General features: G+C 39.6%; 1 protein-coding gene across 2 annotated transcripts in view; it reads right to left on the reverse strand.

Annotated features, from left to right (window-relative positions):
* SNAPC3 (small nuclear RNA activating complex polypeptide 3) overlaps positions 1–18,586 on the reverse strand; it is a 41,093-nt gene that overhangs the window by 7,212 nt on the left and 15,295 nt on the right. Inside the window, exons 3-7 of one of the 2 annotated variants that reach the window (XM_032300150.1) lie at positions 18,463–18,547; positions 7,389–7,493; positions 4,509–4,658; positions 1,992–2,074; positions 261–425 (exon numbers count right to left, since the gene is read on the reverse strand). In XM_032300150.1, the coding sequence (XP_032156041.1) occupies positions 261–425; positions 1,992–2,074; positions 4,509–4,658; positions 7,389–7,493; positions 18,463–18,547 (588 nt within the window). The remainder of the gene's footprint in view (positions 1–260; positions 426–1,991; positions 2,075–4,508; positions 4,659–7,388; positions 7,494–18,462; positions 18,548–18,586) is intronic. The other variant, XM_032300151.1, reaches the window with a different exon arrangement.

Below are 18,586 nucleotides of genomic sequence, written 5' to 3' on the forward strand. Positions count from 1 at the left end.
AATAATGGCTGTTTAATACAAAATAGAGATGATTTTTAAAGTATTAACACAATTTTTAGCCATCTAATAGTAAAGTATTTCTTCCAGATTTTTCCTAAAGAGTTGGTCACTGCATGGAAAGAAAACACTATTTTTGCTGCTCCCAGGCCAAGCTGCAACAATCATTACTTTTACTCCTCTTATTTTTTAAAAAAACTATCTGTGCTTTTGTAAAAGAAAAATTTTAAAAGTAGCAAAATGTCCTAAGTGTTGCCACCTACCTTATGTCAGTAATGACAATGACATGTTCACAGTCTCCCTGATGGCAGTATAAATAAGGAAAACCCAGCTTAATACATAAGTCGTTGAAGGTAAAATCTTCCATTTTGGCAGTCTGAAACTTTCCATAGCCTCTATCATGGGACTCTGACCACTCAATGATAGTTCTGAGGGGAGAAAAGGCAAATATACATCATTTTCAACAAAAACTTAAGAATTACAGAAAGCGGTTTGTGATTGCAGTAATTCACATTAACCTAGCTCACCCAACTAACTGGACAGTTGCCATCTTGAGATGAAGACCAAAATGTCTGACACATGTTGGGATTAGGATGCTGAATTTTTCTTAGACTACTAGAGCAGCAGTTCTCAAAGTATGGTCCTTGAGGTCAAAATTATCTTCACAATAATACTAAGATGTTATCTGCCCTTTCAACTCTTATCCTTTCATGATGGACCAGTTTTCTGCAGGCTACATGATGTGTACCACTTTAGCTTAAATGCAAAATGTATAACAATACATTTCATTTCAGCAAGATGTATAATCAATGCATTTTCAAAACACAATTCATTGTTGTGTTTTGAAAAATATTTTTCACAAAATGTTAGCATGTAATGAGATTTAATATTTCAAATTTTTTAGTTTCAATTTTTAATATTATAAATATTGATAGTTATAACCCACATAAGCAGCTTATTGGGACCCTCAGTGATATACAGTATAAAGAAATGCAAGGCCAGGCGAGGTGGCTCATGCCTGTAAACCCAGCACTGCGGGAGGCCAAGGCCTCCTGAGGTCGGGAGTTCAAGATTAGCCTGACCAACCCGGAGAAACCCTGTGTCTACTAAAAATACAAAATTAGCCAGGCATGGTGGTGCATGTCTGCAATCTCAGCTACTCGGGAGGCTGAGGCAGGAGGCTCTTGAACCTGGGAGGCAGAGGTTGCGGTGAGCTGAGATTATGCTATTGCATTCCAGCTTAGGCTATGAGCGAAACTCTGCCTCAAAAAAAAGAAAAGAAAAGAAATGCTGAAACCAACAGGTTTGAACTGTTAGTGTCAAAATCCCCATCTCCACTAAAAACACAAAAATTAGCCGGGCATGGTGGCACACCCCTGTAATCTCAGCTACTTGGGAGGCTGAGGCATGAGAATGGCTTGACCCAGGAGGTGGAAGTTGCAGTGAGACGAGGTCATGCCCCTGTACTCCAGCTTCATAATGAAAGTATGGTCTCATTAAAATGAGCTTAGATATAGATTTTTCCTATGTGTGTACTTAAGCAACATATATATCACCATCACCTAGGGCAAACAATAGTAAATACTGGATAAGCAGAAAAAATAGTGAAAGGTTAATTTACCACTATTACCTGTATATAAAGGCCAGAGACTAATAATGCCTGTTAATGGGGTTTAATTTTTTTTTTTTTTAAGAGACAGAGTCTTGCTATATTATCCAGGCTGGAGTGCAGTGAGTATTCACAGGCAAGATTATAGCATGCTATATAGCCTTGAACTCTTGGCCTGAAAAGAGTCTCCAGCCTCAGCCTCCTGAGTGGCTGGGACTACTGTGCCTAGCTAATTTTTTTTGCATGTATATAATGCTCAAGACAAGATTTATCAGTAATTCCTCAGTAAAGATCCTTAATAGCCCAATAATAGGATTTGTGGAGATATTGCTACTTTGATAACTAGAAATAAGAAAGACTTTGAGAAGATTTTTGGAAACTATACCTGCTCAAATCTCTGCATTCTGGGTATCTTTTATCATTGTAAAATGTTCCTTCAAAATAAAAAAAGGCTGATTTGTATAGGTCCTGTAAGAAAACAGATGGTATTGAGAGAAAGTCAACTATTAGCAATTATGACATTGCTATAAGTGTTAATTTAAAATTTATATATCATAAAATCACACTAATACGTGTTACAAAAACTGTTACTACTTTCAATTTTACCCTATTGCAGTTTTAGTCACCACGTTTGATTTAAATGTGCATATTCTCCTGAGATTCATGAAAGGAACCCAATTAGAAATCAAATACACATTATTTTACTGTACACATACACAGCCCTAAGTTGTGTTGGATACTAGAACTAAAAACTAAACAAAGTCCTATTTTTAATGTTTCCCCAGTGATAACAATGATCATCAAGTTATGTTTTTCTAGCATTTTTCGTATTTCTTTCTTTATATTTTCAATAGCTCTTAGGCAGACAGAATCTGAATTTCTGTTTTTACTCAAGCAGTCTTGCCCCAGGTACCATAGCTGTAGCACAACTGGTCTGAACCTTCAAAGTTTCTTAACTAATTTTACCAGAGTTTCTATCAAAGGAGTGGCTCTCAATACTGACTGCAAAATCAAATTACAAAAACACCAAACACCAAGTGTCAACTCAGACTCATTAGTTAAGAATCTTTGGGGATCATATTTTTCCAAAGCTCTCTGGAGAAAAATATGCAACCAGAATTGAGAAGCACTGTTAAACTCACCATGTATTTAGAAACGGACCCCTGGATGAGGGTCAGAAGACCTGAGTTCTTTTCCTTAACCTACCACTTACTAGCTTTGTGATTCGGGAATGTAGCAATCACTTCTCAGACCTGTTTCCTCATCTGTAAAATGAGAATAATAATATCTGCCACAATGTCTTACAGGATTGTGGTGAGTATAAAAAGCAATTTATGTATAGGAGATATATGTTTCAGGTACTACAATAATTTTGCCCTAATATTTTAAGTTTTCACCTACTTTTTTGAAGCTTCTATTTTTCTTTTTAGTCTTCAATACCCCACTTACAGAGCATCTTGTGTTCGCATCAGGCACTCTTGCAAGATTGGCTATGTTGTTTCTTCTTGGACCAGTCACTGAATGTCACTGACCCTCTGTTTTCTCACGTAAAACGTGAGTAAAGCCCTTCCCTTCCTCACAGGTTATGGAAAGTAAAACATATAATGTACTTCATGTCACATGCCTAGCTGCTACAATACAAAATCTGCCACTTGATATACTCTTCATCCTCAAAAAGGTAAGTAAGCAGGGTCCAAAATAAAGGTTCGAAAAAAGTAATTATTAGCCAGGTGCGGTGGCTCACGCCTGTAATCCCAGCACTTTGGGAGGCTGAGGAGGGTGGATCACAAGGTCAGGAGTTCAAGACTAGCCGGGCCAATATGGTGAAACCCCGTCTCTGCCAAAAATACAAAAATTAGCCGGACATGGTGGCAGACACCTGTAATCCCAGCTACTCGGGAGGCTGAGGGCAGAAGAATTGCTTGAATCCGGGAGGGGGAGGTTGCAGTGAGCCAAGATAGACCCACTGCACTCCAGCCTGGGTGACAGAGTGAGACCCTGTCTCAAAAAAAAAAAGTAACTATTGACTTATTTTGGAAACAAAACAAACTTTAATATATATAATTGTATTTTTACAAAACATTTCCATAGAGCTTCATCTTAGGTGATTTAAGCAACTTAATATCTTTTGGCATAATTATTAATTACAAGGTGAATTCTAAAAGAACAAAAATGTTTTCCGTTTAAATCATAAGTCATCCACTAATAAGCTTTCCTGGCTGGCACGGCGGCTCAAACCCGTAATCCCAGCATTATGGGAAGCTGGGGCAGGCGGATCGCTTGAGGCCAGAAGTTTGAGACCAGCCTGGCCAACATAGCAAAACCTTGTCTCTACTAAAAACACAAAAATTAACCAGGCCATGGTGGCGCACACCTGTAATCTCAGCTACTTGGGAGGCTGAGGCACAAGAATGGCTTGAATCCAGGAGGCAAAGGTCACAGTGAGCTGTGATCGCACCACTGCACTCCAGCCTGGGCAACAGAGTGAGAGTCTGTCTCAAAATAAACAAACAAACAACTTTCCTTATCTCAGCATATAAATGGAATAATTTGTATAAGAAATTACTTGTTATTAATAGAATATAATCTAAGAGTCTCCTATTACCAGAGTAACTACTGATTGCTAGGATGTTCATTTGAAAAAAGTCATTATCTACAGTTTTAGGCAACTATATTAGTCGTTTATTGTCTTGTAAACTTGAGAAACACTCTTGGGATCTGCTGTGAGGGAAACAGTACTGACAGTTCCGGTGATAAAGGGAAGGAATGAGATAGTATAATAGCTTAATGAAATCCCACAGGAGAAGAAAGGATTTATTAGGACATGTATGAACCTGCTAGAGTAATCACTGTTTTCTTAGCTTGTTATTTCCTTTTGTTTTATGGGAGGAAGTCACCTTACTTTGCTGATGTGCTCAGGGGCTTGGTCAGGAGTGTTGCTGAATTCACCACCAATCTGGAGGTCACTGACACAGCAAATTGAATCCCTCAGTTCTGTGAGCTTTTGACTGCCCAATACCAGCATTGTTTGGTATGGTTTGTGTTCTTTGTGCTAAAAGTCAAAGAATAAATAAGTGTTCACTTAGAGACAAAGCAATAAAACTACAAATCCTGTCATGACTAGATCAAAATTAAATTGCTGGTTTTCTAAAGTTTAAATTGTCCCCATAAGTTGGTGCTCTGTATTTTCACATCCAATAATTACAGGGCCAAACTAATGGTCAACATTGTTTACATCTCCCCTGTGATCCGGAGCCACTCTGAAACCACCTCCTTTATCTAACCCTCACACACCAATCCACTATTTCCCCTGGTATTCCACTAACCTCAATCCACCCAGGACCAAGCATCAGGCTACAACAGACAGTTCCTCTGCCCCCAAACCTACTGGAATTATTCCAACTAGCCAATCCTCAACTGTTTACGAAGACTTCCCTATCTTGTCTTTCCCACAGAAACCCCCCAAAAAACTGTGATCTATGCCCTCCTCTCTCCCCTTTCCACCTCCTGACAGAATGGTGCTGCTTCCTATGGCCCTACATGGTATGCCCCTTCCTTCCTCTAAGGAAATGTAATAAAAATCTTCTTTCAATGGCATCATAGCCTCTCCACGTCATCACTCCGTCACCTCCATAAATTAGAACCCCGTGCAATGGCCAAGCACAGTGCTCACACCTGTAATCCCAGCACTTTGGGAGGCTGGGGCAGAGGGATTGCTTGAGCCTAGAAGTTCGAGATCAACCTGGGCAACAAAGCTAAACCCCATCTCTACAAAAAATCTAAAAGTTAACTGGGCACTGTGATACATGCTTGTAGTCCTAGCTACTGGGGTGGCTGAGGTGGGAGGATTACTTTAGCGAAGCTGCAGTGAGCCGAGACTGCACTGCTGCACTCTGGCCTGGGCAATGGAGCAAGGCCCTGTCTCCAAAAACAAACAAACAAACAAAAAAATCCCATGGGTACAAATGACATACTTAGCCATGGAAATTTTAAACTAAAGTTTATAATCAAGATGATACCAAACTGACATGAGCATTGAGAGCCACTGGAGTATTAACTTCATCTAGCAAGACAATCTTAAAATTTCCTAAGAGTTACTTCGTTGAAGTCAGGCAATCTATACTGTAACCTAAGGTTATAAACCCAAAGATTAATTACTTTGGTTTGGTTTGTTTTTATGATTGGTCATTTGGGATCTTTCTTTTTGGGAGTGGGGTGGCAGTGGGGCACAGAGTCTTGTTTTGTCACCTAGGCTGGAGTGCTATGTAACGATCTTGGCTCACTGCAGCCTTGACCTCCCAGCTCAAGGAATCCTCCCTAGTAGCTGGGACTACAGGAACCCACCACCATGCCTAGCTAATTTTTGTATTTTTTTGTAGAGATGAGGTTTTGCCATGTTGCTCAGGTTGGTCTCAAACTCCTGAGCTCAAGTGATCAGCCCACCTCAGCCTTCCAAGGGTGCTGAGACTATAGGTATGGGCCATTGCACTTGGCCAGTAATTTGAGATCTTAATCAAATAAGGTAATTAGTACTAACTACATCCCAGATGCTTTGTACAAGCCTATTTATTCTTTTTTTTTTTCAGACGGAGTTTCGCTCTTGTTACCCAGGCTGGAGTGCAATGGTGCGATCTCGGCTCACTGCAACCTCCGCCTCCTGGGTTCAGGCATTCTCCTGCCTCAGCCTCCTGAGTAGCTGGGATTACAGGCATGTGCCACCATGCCCAGCTAATTTTTTGTATTTTTAGTAGAGACGGGGTTTCACCATGTTGACCAGGATGGTATCGATCTCTTGACCTTGTGATCCACCTGCCTCGGCCTCCCAAAGTGCTGGGATTACAGGCTTGAGCCACTGCACCCGGCCAAGCCTATTTATTCTTAAGTGCAATTTATATATATTAGTATTTCAATTATAACTTATCAGAGTTTATGACACATCTATTTAGGGAATTAAGAATATACACACTCTGGGCTAGGAAAGAGTTCTTTCTCCTAAGGGATTCGTGGATACCCTTCACTTAATAACTTTCTGTATTTTCATCAAAGAAGAGCTGTCTCTGGTGAGTTCAATAACTTCCCAAGTATTCTAAATTAGTGAATGTAGGTCACTCCACTCCTCTATTAGTCACCTATTCTGCAAAAAAAAAAAAAAAAAAAAAAAAAAAATCCCTCAAGAATTTGTAGAACTAGAATCATTATAGATTTACATATACCTTCAATTGCTTCCAGTGCAGAAATCAAGCATATATATTAATACTATACCTGTAATCCTACTGGATAGAGACATCATTTGAAATTTGACCTTATTTCCAATATTACTTATTAGAAGAGATGACACAAAATTATAGATTGTCAACTCTAAAAATAAGATGTCAGATATGTAGCATATGCTTGCATTTATTAGATAGGGTCTCACTCTGTCTTCTAGGCTAGAGTTCAGTGGTGCAATCAGAGCTTGCTTGCAACCTTAAATTCCTAGGCTCAAGTGATCCTCCCACCTCAGCCTCCCAAGTACTTGGGAGTACAGGTGTGCACCTCCATGCCTAGCTAATTTTTTTGATTTTTAGAGAGACAAGGTCTCACTATGTTACCCAGGTTGGTCTCAAACTCCTGACCTCAAGTGATCTGCCCACCTTGGCCTCCCAAAGTGCTGGGATTACAGGCGTGAGCCACCATGCCCAGAACATTTACTTTTAATGTAAGCATAGGAATATGACTCTTCAAATAAACACTTTTACAAAAGTTACTATTACCCACAAATGCAAAAGGTTTTACTACTTACCTTATGAAATATAACAGGGTACAAGATATTCACAGATAGGATAAGCTCCCCTTCCTCTATCATGTCTGCTGGATTTTCAGGCTTTTTTCCCATGGCATGTGACTCCTGGAAAAAGAAAAAGAGACTCTGAAAGCAGATAGTGTAACTCAGATAAGATGCAGTGTGTTACAGCGGCTATCAGCAAGTCCTGGGTGTGATGCCTAACTATACTTCAGGAAAATTGTTAAAACATCTCTAAGCTTTAGTTTCATCTTCTTTAAATAAACAAACAAAACCAGAAAATACTTAACTTTACAAAACTATTGCTGGGAATGTGTACATAATGCATCTAATAAGATGTGTGGTACTGAGTCAAACAGGAAATATCAACTAATGTTGGTATAACACTGTCATTTCCAGTTACATTTTTATATTCCTTATCAAATACTCTTATAAAAGCTATTTTACAGATAAAGCTCAGAGGTTCAGTGATTTACTCAAGGTCATGACAAAGAGTTAGGGTGCAAATACAGATTTGTTTGGCTTTAAACCCCACGCTTTTTATAACACCATCACATCTTTAATATATTATAAATCTTTTATATGTGCTGAATTAATATAAAATAGGGGCCAGGGTGAACTGGTTTAGATGCATGATGTTTTAAAAGTAAGTGGGAATGATGTCACAAAAGACAGTGGGCAGCTCCAGGGCTCAGTCCCTCTATCAGAGAAGCAACGGAAAGCTGGAATGAGAGACTAGAATAAACTATTTTAGAACTCTGAAACCTGATAGGACACTTAGAACAATCAGGGGAGTGTTTGATGAAGGGAGAAGTTGCTGCTTTTTGTTAAGTAAGCACTCTGTGCAAGTCAACTACCACCCCCACTCCTTTATCCCTCTGCAGAAGAGACAGCAGCCCAAATTCCTGGAGAGGCTGGTGTCAAGGCAGGCAGTGGGGACCTGTTCTCTAAGAAGTGGTGACTATATGTTTTGGTTGGTCTGGCGATGCTGAGTACCTGGCCTAGATATGTGTGTTGGTTTGAACTTTCTTGGTGGCAGCAGCCTCCCCTAGCAGCATCTGTATTGGAAGACTTACAGACAAGATGCTTTTTTTCTTTTTGGAGCCAGATATTTAAGGAAATCCTTGTCAGATTGCTGACTGACCACAGAGATAATGAAACAGAAACACATCAGTGACCACATCCAACAAGTAATACAAATGCTGTAATAGTATTGTTTGGAAAAGTCATAGGCAGCTCCAGCTGTGCAAAAGAAATAATATACCCAGAATGTCTACTTCTCAACAAAAATATATAAAACACACAAAAGTATGGCCAATTCACAGGAAAATAAGAATTTAACAAAACCAACCCTGAGGAAGCCCAGACATTGGAATTACTAGTCAAAGATGTCAATTAATTATTGCTACAGGCAATAGCTAGGTTCACATATAAATAAAAGTCCATTCAACAAAGAAAGATGTTAAATCAACTGACTTAACTGTGCTCAATGAGTACCCCAGAAATTTGTACAGTCATTAAGTATCAACTTTAAAAATGTGTTCAATCAGCTAAACGAAACCACAAACACCTAAAGAAAATCAGATTTCTCAGTAAGAATAATAGCAGTTTTCTCATCAGAAAACATGGAGGTAAAAAACCAAAGAATGGGCAGATGGACACTGACTGATTTTTTTAATCAATCAATCAATCTATCGATCAATCGATCAATTGGCAGGGTCTCCCTATGTAGCCTCAGTTGGCTTCAAACTCTTGGGCTCAAGTATTCCTTCTGCCTCAGCCTTCTGAGTAACTGAGACTATGGAAACCCACCACCGTGTTCAGCTTTTAAATTTTTTTACTTTTGTTTTTCCTTTCTGGATGACATATTTAAATCCATGAAAGAAAAAAAACAAAAACAAAACTGTCAACCAAGAATTCCATATTTGGCAAAATCCTTCAGGAATGAAAGAGAAATTAAGATATTTTCAGATAAACAAAAGCTAGGGGAATTCATTACTACCAGTAGACCTGATCTGTAAGAAATGCTAATGAGGATTTTTCAGGCTGAAAGGAAAAGACAGTAGACAGTAATTTGAAGCCATAAGAAGAAGTAAACAATACTGCTAAAGATAACTACATAGGTAAATATAGAAGCCAGTATTATTGTACTTTTGGTTTGTAACTCACTCCTCTAGGATTTTTCTGTTTTTCCTATATGACTGCAAACTAAATAGATTAAACAATACTTATAAAGTTATGTTAATGGAAACACAATATATAAAGCCATAATCTGTGACAACCCAAAGAGGGACAGACAAAGATGTGGAAGCAGTGTCTGAATACTATAGAAACAAAACTGACATAAACGCTCAATAATGATGGGATTATGCCTCAATAAACCCCACAAATTAATAACATCACAAGTGGAAAATGCATTTAAGACCCCAATAAACCCATCATAAAGTCGAAACATCCTAAGTCAAACCACAGTAGATTGAGGACTGTCTGTATATTTAAAAGTAAGTTGTTGCCAGGCATGGTGGCTCACGCCTATAATCCCAGCACTTTGGGAGTCTAAGTCAGGTGGATCACAAGGTCAGGAGTTTGAGACCAGCCTGGCCAATATGGTGAAACCCTGTCTCTACTAAACTTACAAAAATTAGCTAGGCATGGTGGCGGGCACCTGTAGTCTCAGCTACTTGGGAGGCTGAGGCAGGAGAATCCCTTAAACCCAAGAGGTGAAGGTTGCAGTGAGCCGAGATCACGCTACTGCATTCCAGCCTGAGCAATAAAGAGAGACCCCATCCAAAAAAAAAAAAGGTAAGTTGTTTTAATTTTAAGATTTAATTGTAATCCTGGCTGAGCGCAGTGGCTCACACCTGTAATCCCAGTAGTTTGAGAGACCAAGGCAGGCGATCACTTGAGGTTAAGAGTTCCAGGCGAGCCTGGCCAACATGGTGAAACCTTGCCTCTACAAAAATACAAAAGTCAGCTAGGTGTGGGCGCCTGTAGTCCCAGCTACTTGGGAGGCTGAGGCACAAAATCACTTGAACCTGGAAGGCAGAGGGTCCAGTGAGTTGTTATCGGGACACTGCACTCAAGCCTTGGCAACAGAGTGAGACTCTGTCTCAAAAAGTTGCCAAGGCTAAAAGAAATTAAAAACCTTAAGTTACAAAAAAACAAAATGTTCTGGCATTTGTTTGTAGTCCCAGCTATCACAAAGCTGATGCTGGAGAATCACTTGAGCCTAAGAGTTTGAGGCCAGCCTGGGGAACATAGCAAGACCCCATCTCTAAAAAAAAAAAAATCTTTGAAGGTTTTAATAGACAAAAGATGCCATCCAGCAAGAAGATATATACAATTATAAACTTATATACAGCCAACAGAACTCTAAAATCTAAGAAGCATAGGAGACCAAGGTGGGCATATCTCTTGAGTCCAAGAGTTCCAGACCAGCCTGGGCAATATGGCAAAACCCCATCTCTACAAAAAATACAAAAAATTAGCTCAGCATGGTAGAGCACGCTTATAGTACTATCTACTCAGTAGGCAGAGATAGGAGAATAACTTGAGCCCAGGAGGTTAAGGCAGCAATGCGCAGTAATAGCACCACTGCACTCCAGCCTGGGCAAGAGGGCAAGACCCTGTCTCAAAAAAATAAATAAAATAAATGAAGCAAAAGCCAACAGAATTGAAGAAACAGTTCTACAGTAATAGTTGGAGACTTTAATACCCACTCTTCATAACGGGTAGAACAACTAGACAGAAGACCAATAAACAGGAGGTGGCCGGACACGGTGGCTCACACCTGTAATCCCAGCACTTTGGGAGGCCGAGGTGGGCGGATCACCTGAGGTCAGGAGATCGAGACCATCCCGGCTAACACAATGAAATCCCATCTCTACTAAAAATACAAAAAATGAGCCTGGCACGGTGGCATGCACCTATAGTCCCAGCTACTAGGGAGGCTGAGGCAGGAGAATTGCTTAAATCTGGAGGCAGAGGTTGCAGTGAGCCGAGATTGTGCTACTGCACTCTAGCCTGGGTGACAAAGCCAGACTCCATCTCAAAAAATAGATGGATAGTTAGATAGATAGACAGACAGATAAAAAAGAAAAAGGAGGCTTGAACAACTAGAACAATTAGACATAACAGTTAGACCTAACAAAGAACTCTCCATTCAACAACAGCTGAATACAGGTTCTTCTCAAGTGCATATGAATCATTCTCCAGGATAAACCAACAAATCTAAAATTAAAGTAATGATGTTAGAAATCAATAACAGGAGGAAAATTGGAAAATTCACAAATATATGGAAATTTAACACACACGCTTGACAAAATCACAGCACGTGAAACTTAGGAAGATGCAGTAAAAACAGTGATTTTAAAAAGTTATGGCTATATAACTTTATATAAAAAGAACAATCTCAATAACTATATAAGGAATTAAAAAAGAATAAACTAAACCCAAAGCTAGCAAAAAATGGAAATTATAAAGATGAGTGGAGATATAAATGAAACAGAATAGAAAAATACAGAAAAATCAATAAAAACAAAAGCTGGTTCCTTGAAAACATCAACTTTGACAAACTTTTACTGCACTGATTGAGAAAAAAGAAGACTCAAATTACTAAAATGAGAAATAAAAGTGGAGGCATTACTATTGATTTTACGGGAAAAAAAAGAGTTTAGAAAACTATGAACTGCTGTTTGCCAAGAAATTGAATAACCTAGATGAAAGGGACAAATTCCTGGAAACATACAAACTCAAAACTGATTCAACAAGAAACAAAAATCTAAATAGACATATAACAAGGAAAGAGGTTGAATCAGCAATGAAAAACCGTCCAACAAAGAAAAGCCCAGACCAAGATGACTTCACTGGTAAATTCTACCAAACATTAAAAGAATAATTAATACCAGAGTTTCTCAAACTCTTTCAGAAAATCTGAAAAGGAGTAAACACTTTCTAACTCATTCTATGAAACCAGCATTATCTTGACACCACAGTGAGACAAAGACACTACAGGAAAACTACAGGCCAATATCCCTTTATAAATAGGTATGCAATAATCTCAACAAAATACTAGCAAAGTAGATTCAGCAGTATATTAAAAGGATATTGTCAAATGTGTTGTTTTTGTGAATTTTCCAATTTTCCTTCTGTTGATTTCTAATGTCCTTCAGTTACAAGAAAAGATACTTTTTATGATTAAAATTTTTATTGAATCCCACAACCAAGTAGGATTTGTTTATCCTCAAAATGCCAGGGTAATTTAACATTAGCAAGTCAATCAATATAATACACCACACTAATGGAATGATGAGGAAAAAAAAACAGATCATCACCTCAATTGACAAAGAAAAGCATTTGACAAAATCTAACACCCTTTCATGACAAAAACACTAAATAAAATAGGACCAGAAGGGAATTTCCACAGCCAGATAAAAGCCATATAAGAAAAGGCCACAGCTGGCCAGGAGCGGTGGCTCTCGCCTGTAATCCCAGCACTTTGGGAGGCTGAGCCAGGCAGATCACAAGGTCAAGAGATCAAGACCATCCTGGCCAACAGGGTGAAACCGCACCTCTACTAAAAATACAAAAATTAGCTGCAGCCGGGTGCGGTGGCTCATGCCTGTAATCCTAGCACTTTGGGAGGCTGAGGCAGGTGGATCACGAGGTCAGGAGTTTGAGACCAGCCTGGCCAACATAATGAAACCCCCCTCTACTAAAAATACAAAAACTTAGCTGAGCGTGGGGGCAGGTGCCTGTAACAGCTACTCAGGAGGCTGAGGCAGGAGAATCGTGCCATTTCACTCCAGCTGGGATGTAAGAGAATCTGTCTCAAAAAATAATAATAAAAATTTTTAAAAATTAGCTGGGCGTGGTGGCACGCACCTGTAGGCCCTGCTACTCGGGAGGCTGAGGCAGGAGAACTGCTTGAACCTGCAAGGCAGAGGTTGTGGTGAGCCGAGATCACACCACTGCACTCTAGTCTGGCAACAGAGTGAGACTCAGTTTAAAAAGAAAAGCCCACAGCTAATATCATACTCAATGGTGAAAGATTAAAAACTTTTCCCCTATCATCAGCAACAAGAAAGGGATGTGTACTTTTGACATTCTTATACCACAAAGTACTAGAAGTTGTAGACAGAGAAGGAAGGAAGAAGGGAGGTAGGCGAAATTAGAAATGAAGAAATAAAGTTATCTCTACAGATTACATATTCGTAACATACACAAAATCCTAAAGAATCCATCCATATATGCTCTAAGTGCATGCAAAGAAAAAAAAAAAGAAAAGAAAAAAATTTTTAAAAATCCATCCATATACACACACAAAAAAGGAGCTAATCAACAAATTCAGCAAAGGTGCAGAATACAAAATCAATACACAAAAATGAATTGTGTTTCTATATACTAGTAATGAACAATTTGAAAAAGAAATTAAGAAAACAGCCAGGCACACTGGTTCACACCTGTAATCCCAGCACTTTGGGAGGCCAAGGCAGGTAGATCATAAGTTCAGGAGTTTAAGACCACCCTGGACAACAGGGTGAAATTCCGTTTATACTAAAAATACAAAAATTAGCTAGGCATGGTGATGGGTGCCTGAGATCCCAGCTACTCAGGAGGGCTAATGCACGAGAATTGCTTGAACCTGGAAGACGAAGGTTGGAGTGAGCTGAGATCACGCCACTGCACTCCAGCCTGGGCGACAGAGCAAGGCTGTCTCAAATAAAAAAAAAAAGGAATTAAGAAAATAGTTTCATTTACAATAGCATTCAAAAGAATAAAATATTTAGGGATAAATTTAACCAAGGATGTGAAAGGCTTGTGGTACATAAAAAGTATAAAACACTGCTGAAAGAAATTAAAGATCTAAATAAATGTAAAGAAATCTCATCATGGATTGGAAGACTTAATATCACTAAGAATATCAATACTCCCCAAAGTAATCTACAGGTTCAGTGCAATCCCTAACAAAATTCCAGTGGCATTTATTTCAAAAACAGAAACATCCACCTAAAATTCATATGGAATTTGAAGGGCCCCTGAATAGTCAAAACAATCTTGAAAAACAAAAACAAATTTGGAGGACTCATACTCCCTGATTTCAAAATTTACTACAAAGCCAAAGTAATCAAAACAGTGCAGTTCTAGGTTAGAATAGACATCCAGACCAACAGAAACTAACAATGGAACTTATATGGTCAACTGACTTTAGACAAAAGTACCAAGATCATTCACTAGGGAAAGGACAGCCTGAAAAAAATAGATATCTACATGCAAAAGAATGAAGTCAAACCCTTGCCTTACATCATATATAAAAATCAACCTGGGCCAGGAGCAGTGGCTCACACCTGTAAGCCTGGCACTTTGGGAAGCCAAGGTGGGCGGATCATGAGGTCAGGAGTTTGAGACCAGCCTGGCTAACATGGTAAAACCCTGTCTACCAAAAATAGAAAAATTAGCCGGGTGTGGTGGCAGGCGCCTGTAATCCCAGGTACTCAGGAGGCTGAGGCAGGAGAACAGCTTGAACCCGGAAGGCGGAGGCTGCAGTGAGCTGAGATCGTGCCACTGCACTCCAGCCTGGGTGACAAGAGAAAGATTCCATCTCAAAATAAATAAATAAATAAATAAACAAACAAACAAACAAACAAACAAACTCAAAATGGAACAAAGACTTGAACTTATGAGCTAAAGCTATAAAACTCCTAGAAGAAAACATATGGGAAAAGCTTCATGATGCTTCATTTGGCAAAGTTTTAAGTATGACATCAAAAGCAAGGACAACCAAAGAAAAAAGATAAACTAGGCTTCATCAAATTTAAAAACACTTATATATCCAATGACAGTATCAAGAAAGTAAAAAGGCCGGGTGAGGTGGCTCACAGTTGTATTCCCAGCACTTTGGGAGGCCGAGAAGGGTGGATCACCTGAGGTCAGGAGTTTGAGACCAGCCTGGCCAACACGGTGAACCCGTCTCTACTAAAAATACAAAAATTGGCCAGGCGCAGTGGCTCAAGCCTGTTAATCCCAGCACTTTGGGAGGCTGAAGTGGGCAGATTACCTGAGGTCAGGGGTTGGAGACTGGCCTGACTATCATGGTGAAACCCCATTTGTACTTGAAATACAAAAATTAGCTGGGCATAGTGGCGGGTGCCTGTAATCCCAGCTATTTGGAAGCTGAGGCAGGAGAATCGCTTGAACCCGAGAGGCAGAGGCTGCAGGGAGCCGAGATCGTGCCACTGCACTCCAGCTTGGGCAACAGAGCGAGACCCTGTTTCAAAAAAGAAAAAAATACAAACATTAGCCAGGCATGGCGGTGGATGCCTGTAATCCCAGCTACTTGGGAGGCAGAGGCAGGAGAATCAGTTGAACCTGGGAGGTGGAGGTTGTGGTGAGCTGAGATAACACCATTGCACTGCAGCCTGGGCAACAAGAGTAAAACTCCGTCTCAAAAAAAACAAAAAACAACAAAAAAAAGTAAGTTAAAGGACAATACACAGAATGAGAGAAAATATTTTTAAATTATATATACGGTAAGGGTCTAGTATCCAGAATATACAAAGAACACTTTTTTATTCTTTTTTGGCCGGGCTGGCCTCCCAAAGTGCTGGGATTATAGGCATGAGCCACCACACTCAGCCAAGAGCTCTTATAACTTAACAGGATAAACAACCCAACTTGAAATTAGGCAAGGCCGGGACTGGTGGCTCATGCCTGTAATCCCAGCACTTTGGAAGGCCGAGGCGGGTGGATCATGAGTTCAGATGATGGAGACCATCCTGGCTAACATGGTGAAACCCCATCTCTACTAAAAATATACAAAATTAGCCAGGCGTGGTAGGACGCGCCTGTAGTCCCAGCTACTCGGGAGGCTGAGGCAGGAGAATTGCTTGAGCCTGGAAGGCGGAGGTTGCAGTAAGCCGAGATCATGCCACTGCACTCCAACCTGGGGACAGAGGGAGACTCCGTCTCAAAAAAAAAACAGAAAATGGGCAAAATACTTCAATAGACCTTTTCAAAAAAAATATACAGACAGCCAAAAACCAAATAAGAAGATGTTCAGCATCACTAGTTATTAGGGAAATGCAAATCAAAATCACGAGATATCACTTCATGCCCACTAGGATGGCTACTACTAAAAAAAAAAAAAAAAAAAAAAAAAACTAGAAAATAAGTGTTCACAAGTACATGGAGAAATTGGAACCTTCAAGCATTACTAATGGGGATGTAAAATGGTGTAGTCGCTATGGAAAACAGGTTTCTCATTATTAACCATACAACCCATCAATTCCACTCCTAGGTGCAGAAGCAAAGTAATTGAAAAAGGACTTAAAAAGATATTTGTAGGCTGGGCGCAGTGGATCATACCTGTAATCCCAGCACTTTAGGAGGCCGAGGCAGGAGGATCACAAGGTCGTGAATTTGAGACCAGCCTGGCCAACATGTGAAACCCCATCTCTACTAAAAATACAAAAATTAGCCGGGCATGGTGGCATATGCCTGTAATCCCAGCTATTGGGGAGCTGAGGCAGAAGAAATGCTTGAACTTGGGAGGTGGAGGTTGTGGTGAGCTGAGATTATGTCACTGCACTCTACCCTGGGCAACAAAGCAAGACAGTCTCTCCAAAAAAAAAAAAGATATTTTTATACTAATTTTCATAGCAGCATTATTCACAATAGCCAAAAGATGGAAACAACCCAAATATCCATCAACAGATAAACAGATGAACAGAACAAAATATGGTATATCCATACAATAGATATTATTCAGCCATAAAGAGGAATGAATGAAGTTCTAATACATGCTACAATATGGATGAATCTATACAACATTATGCTATGTAAAATATGCCATAGGCTGGGTGCCATGGTTCATGGCTATAATCTCAGAACTTTGGGAGGTCGAAGTGGGCAGATTGCTTGAGGTCAAGCGTTCAAGATCAGCCTGGCCAACATGATGAAACTCTGTCTCTACTAAAAATACAAAAATTAGCCAGCCATGGTGGCGGGCGCCTATAATCCCAGCCGCCTGGAAGGCTGAGGCAGGAGAACTGCTTGAACCTGGGAGGCGGAGACTGCAGTGAGCTGAGATTGCACCATAGCACTCCAGCCTGGGTGACGCAGCAAGACTCTGTCTTTAAAAAAAAAAAAAACAAAAAACCGATACACACAAAAAAAGCATTCTGCTTACATGAGATATCTAGAATAGGCAAATTCATAGAGAAAGAAAGTAGAATAGAGGTTACCAGGAGCTGCAGGAGGGAAAACTGGTGAGTTATTGCTTAATAGGTATAGAATTTGTTTGGGATGATGAAAAAGTTCTGGAAATAGTGGTGATGATCATATAGCATTGTGAATGTACTTACTGCCACTTAATTGAACACTTTAAAATGATCAAAATGGTAAATTTTATGTTACGTAAATTTTACCACAATAAAAGTAAAATAAATGGGAGAGACAATAGGTGCGCTTATGCATGATCAAGTGCCAGCACAGTGCCCAGAGCATTGATTCTGGATCCATCGTGTCTACTAGTTCCTAATTCCTTAACAGTCATCATCTTAAAATTTCCCAGAGTTTTACACAAGAGATCACAGATAAGGATTAAGAATGTGGTTAGGCCGGGCGTGGTGACTCACGCCTGTAATCCTAGCACTTTGGTAGGCCGAGGTGGGTGGATCGCCTGAGGTTAGGAGTTCAAGACCAGCCTGGCCATCATAGTGAAACCCCATCTTAAAAATAAATAAAAAAATAAAATTAAAAAAAGAATGTGGTTAAACCAAAATCAGGAGCAGAACAGAAAGACCAGAAATAGGGTAGTAAAAAGGCATAAATCTAGCCTAATACCAAAAGCAAGACAAAACCAAGCAAGAATAAAGGCATAGATCTGAAAAAGTCAAATATGTGGTCACTTGAGTTCTAAGGGTCCTCTTCACTCACTAGTTCCCAGATTCAAAGGAGTTTCTCTAGTTGGTTTTCAACTAAGCATACCCAGGATAAACTACCATACTACCATTACTAACAATGTCAGTTTACTGTTATAAGAGAAAAGAGTGAAACAGATGAGACTCTTACTTACCATCTCATAAACAAATGTTTCTTGTCTGCAGACTCGATCTATTGTAATGGTTTCTTCCCGATGTTCCAAGAACCTTTTTCTAACCCTGTTGTAGACGTTAAAAAAAAAAAAAAAAAAAAAAAAA

Source organism: Sapajus apella, unplaced genomic scaffold, assembly GCF_009761245.1.
Source record: "Sapajus apella isolate SASKATOON/1434 unplaced genomic scaffold, GSC_monkey_1.0 scaffold42, whole genome shotgun sequence".
NCBI classification, from domain to species: domain Eukaryota; kingdom Metazoa; phylum Chordata; class Mammalia; order Primates; family Cebidae; genus Sapajus; species Sapajus apella.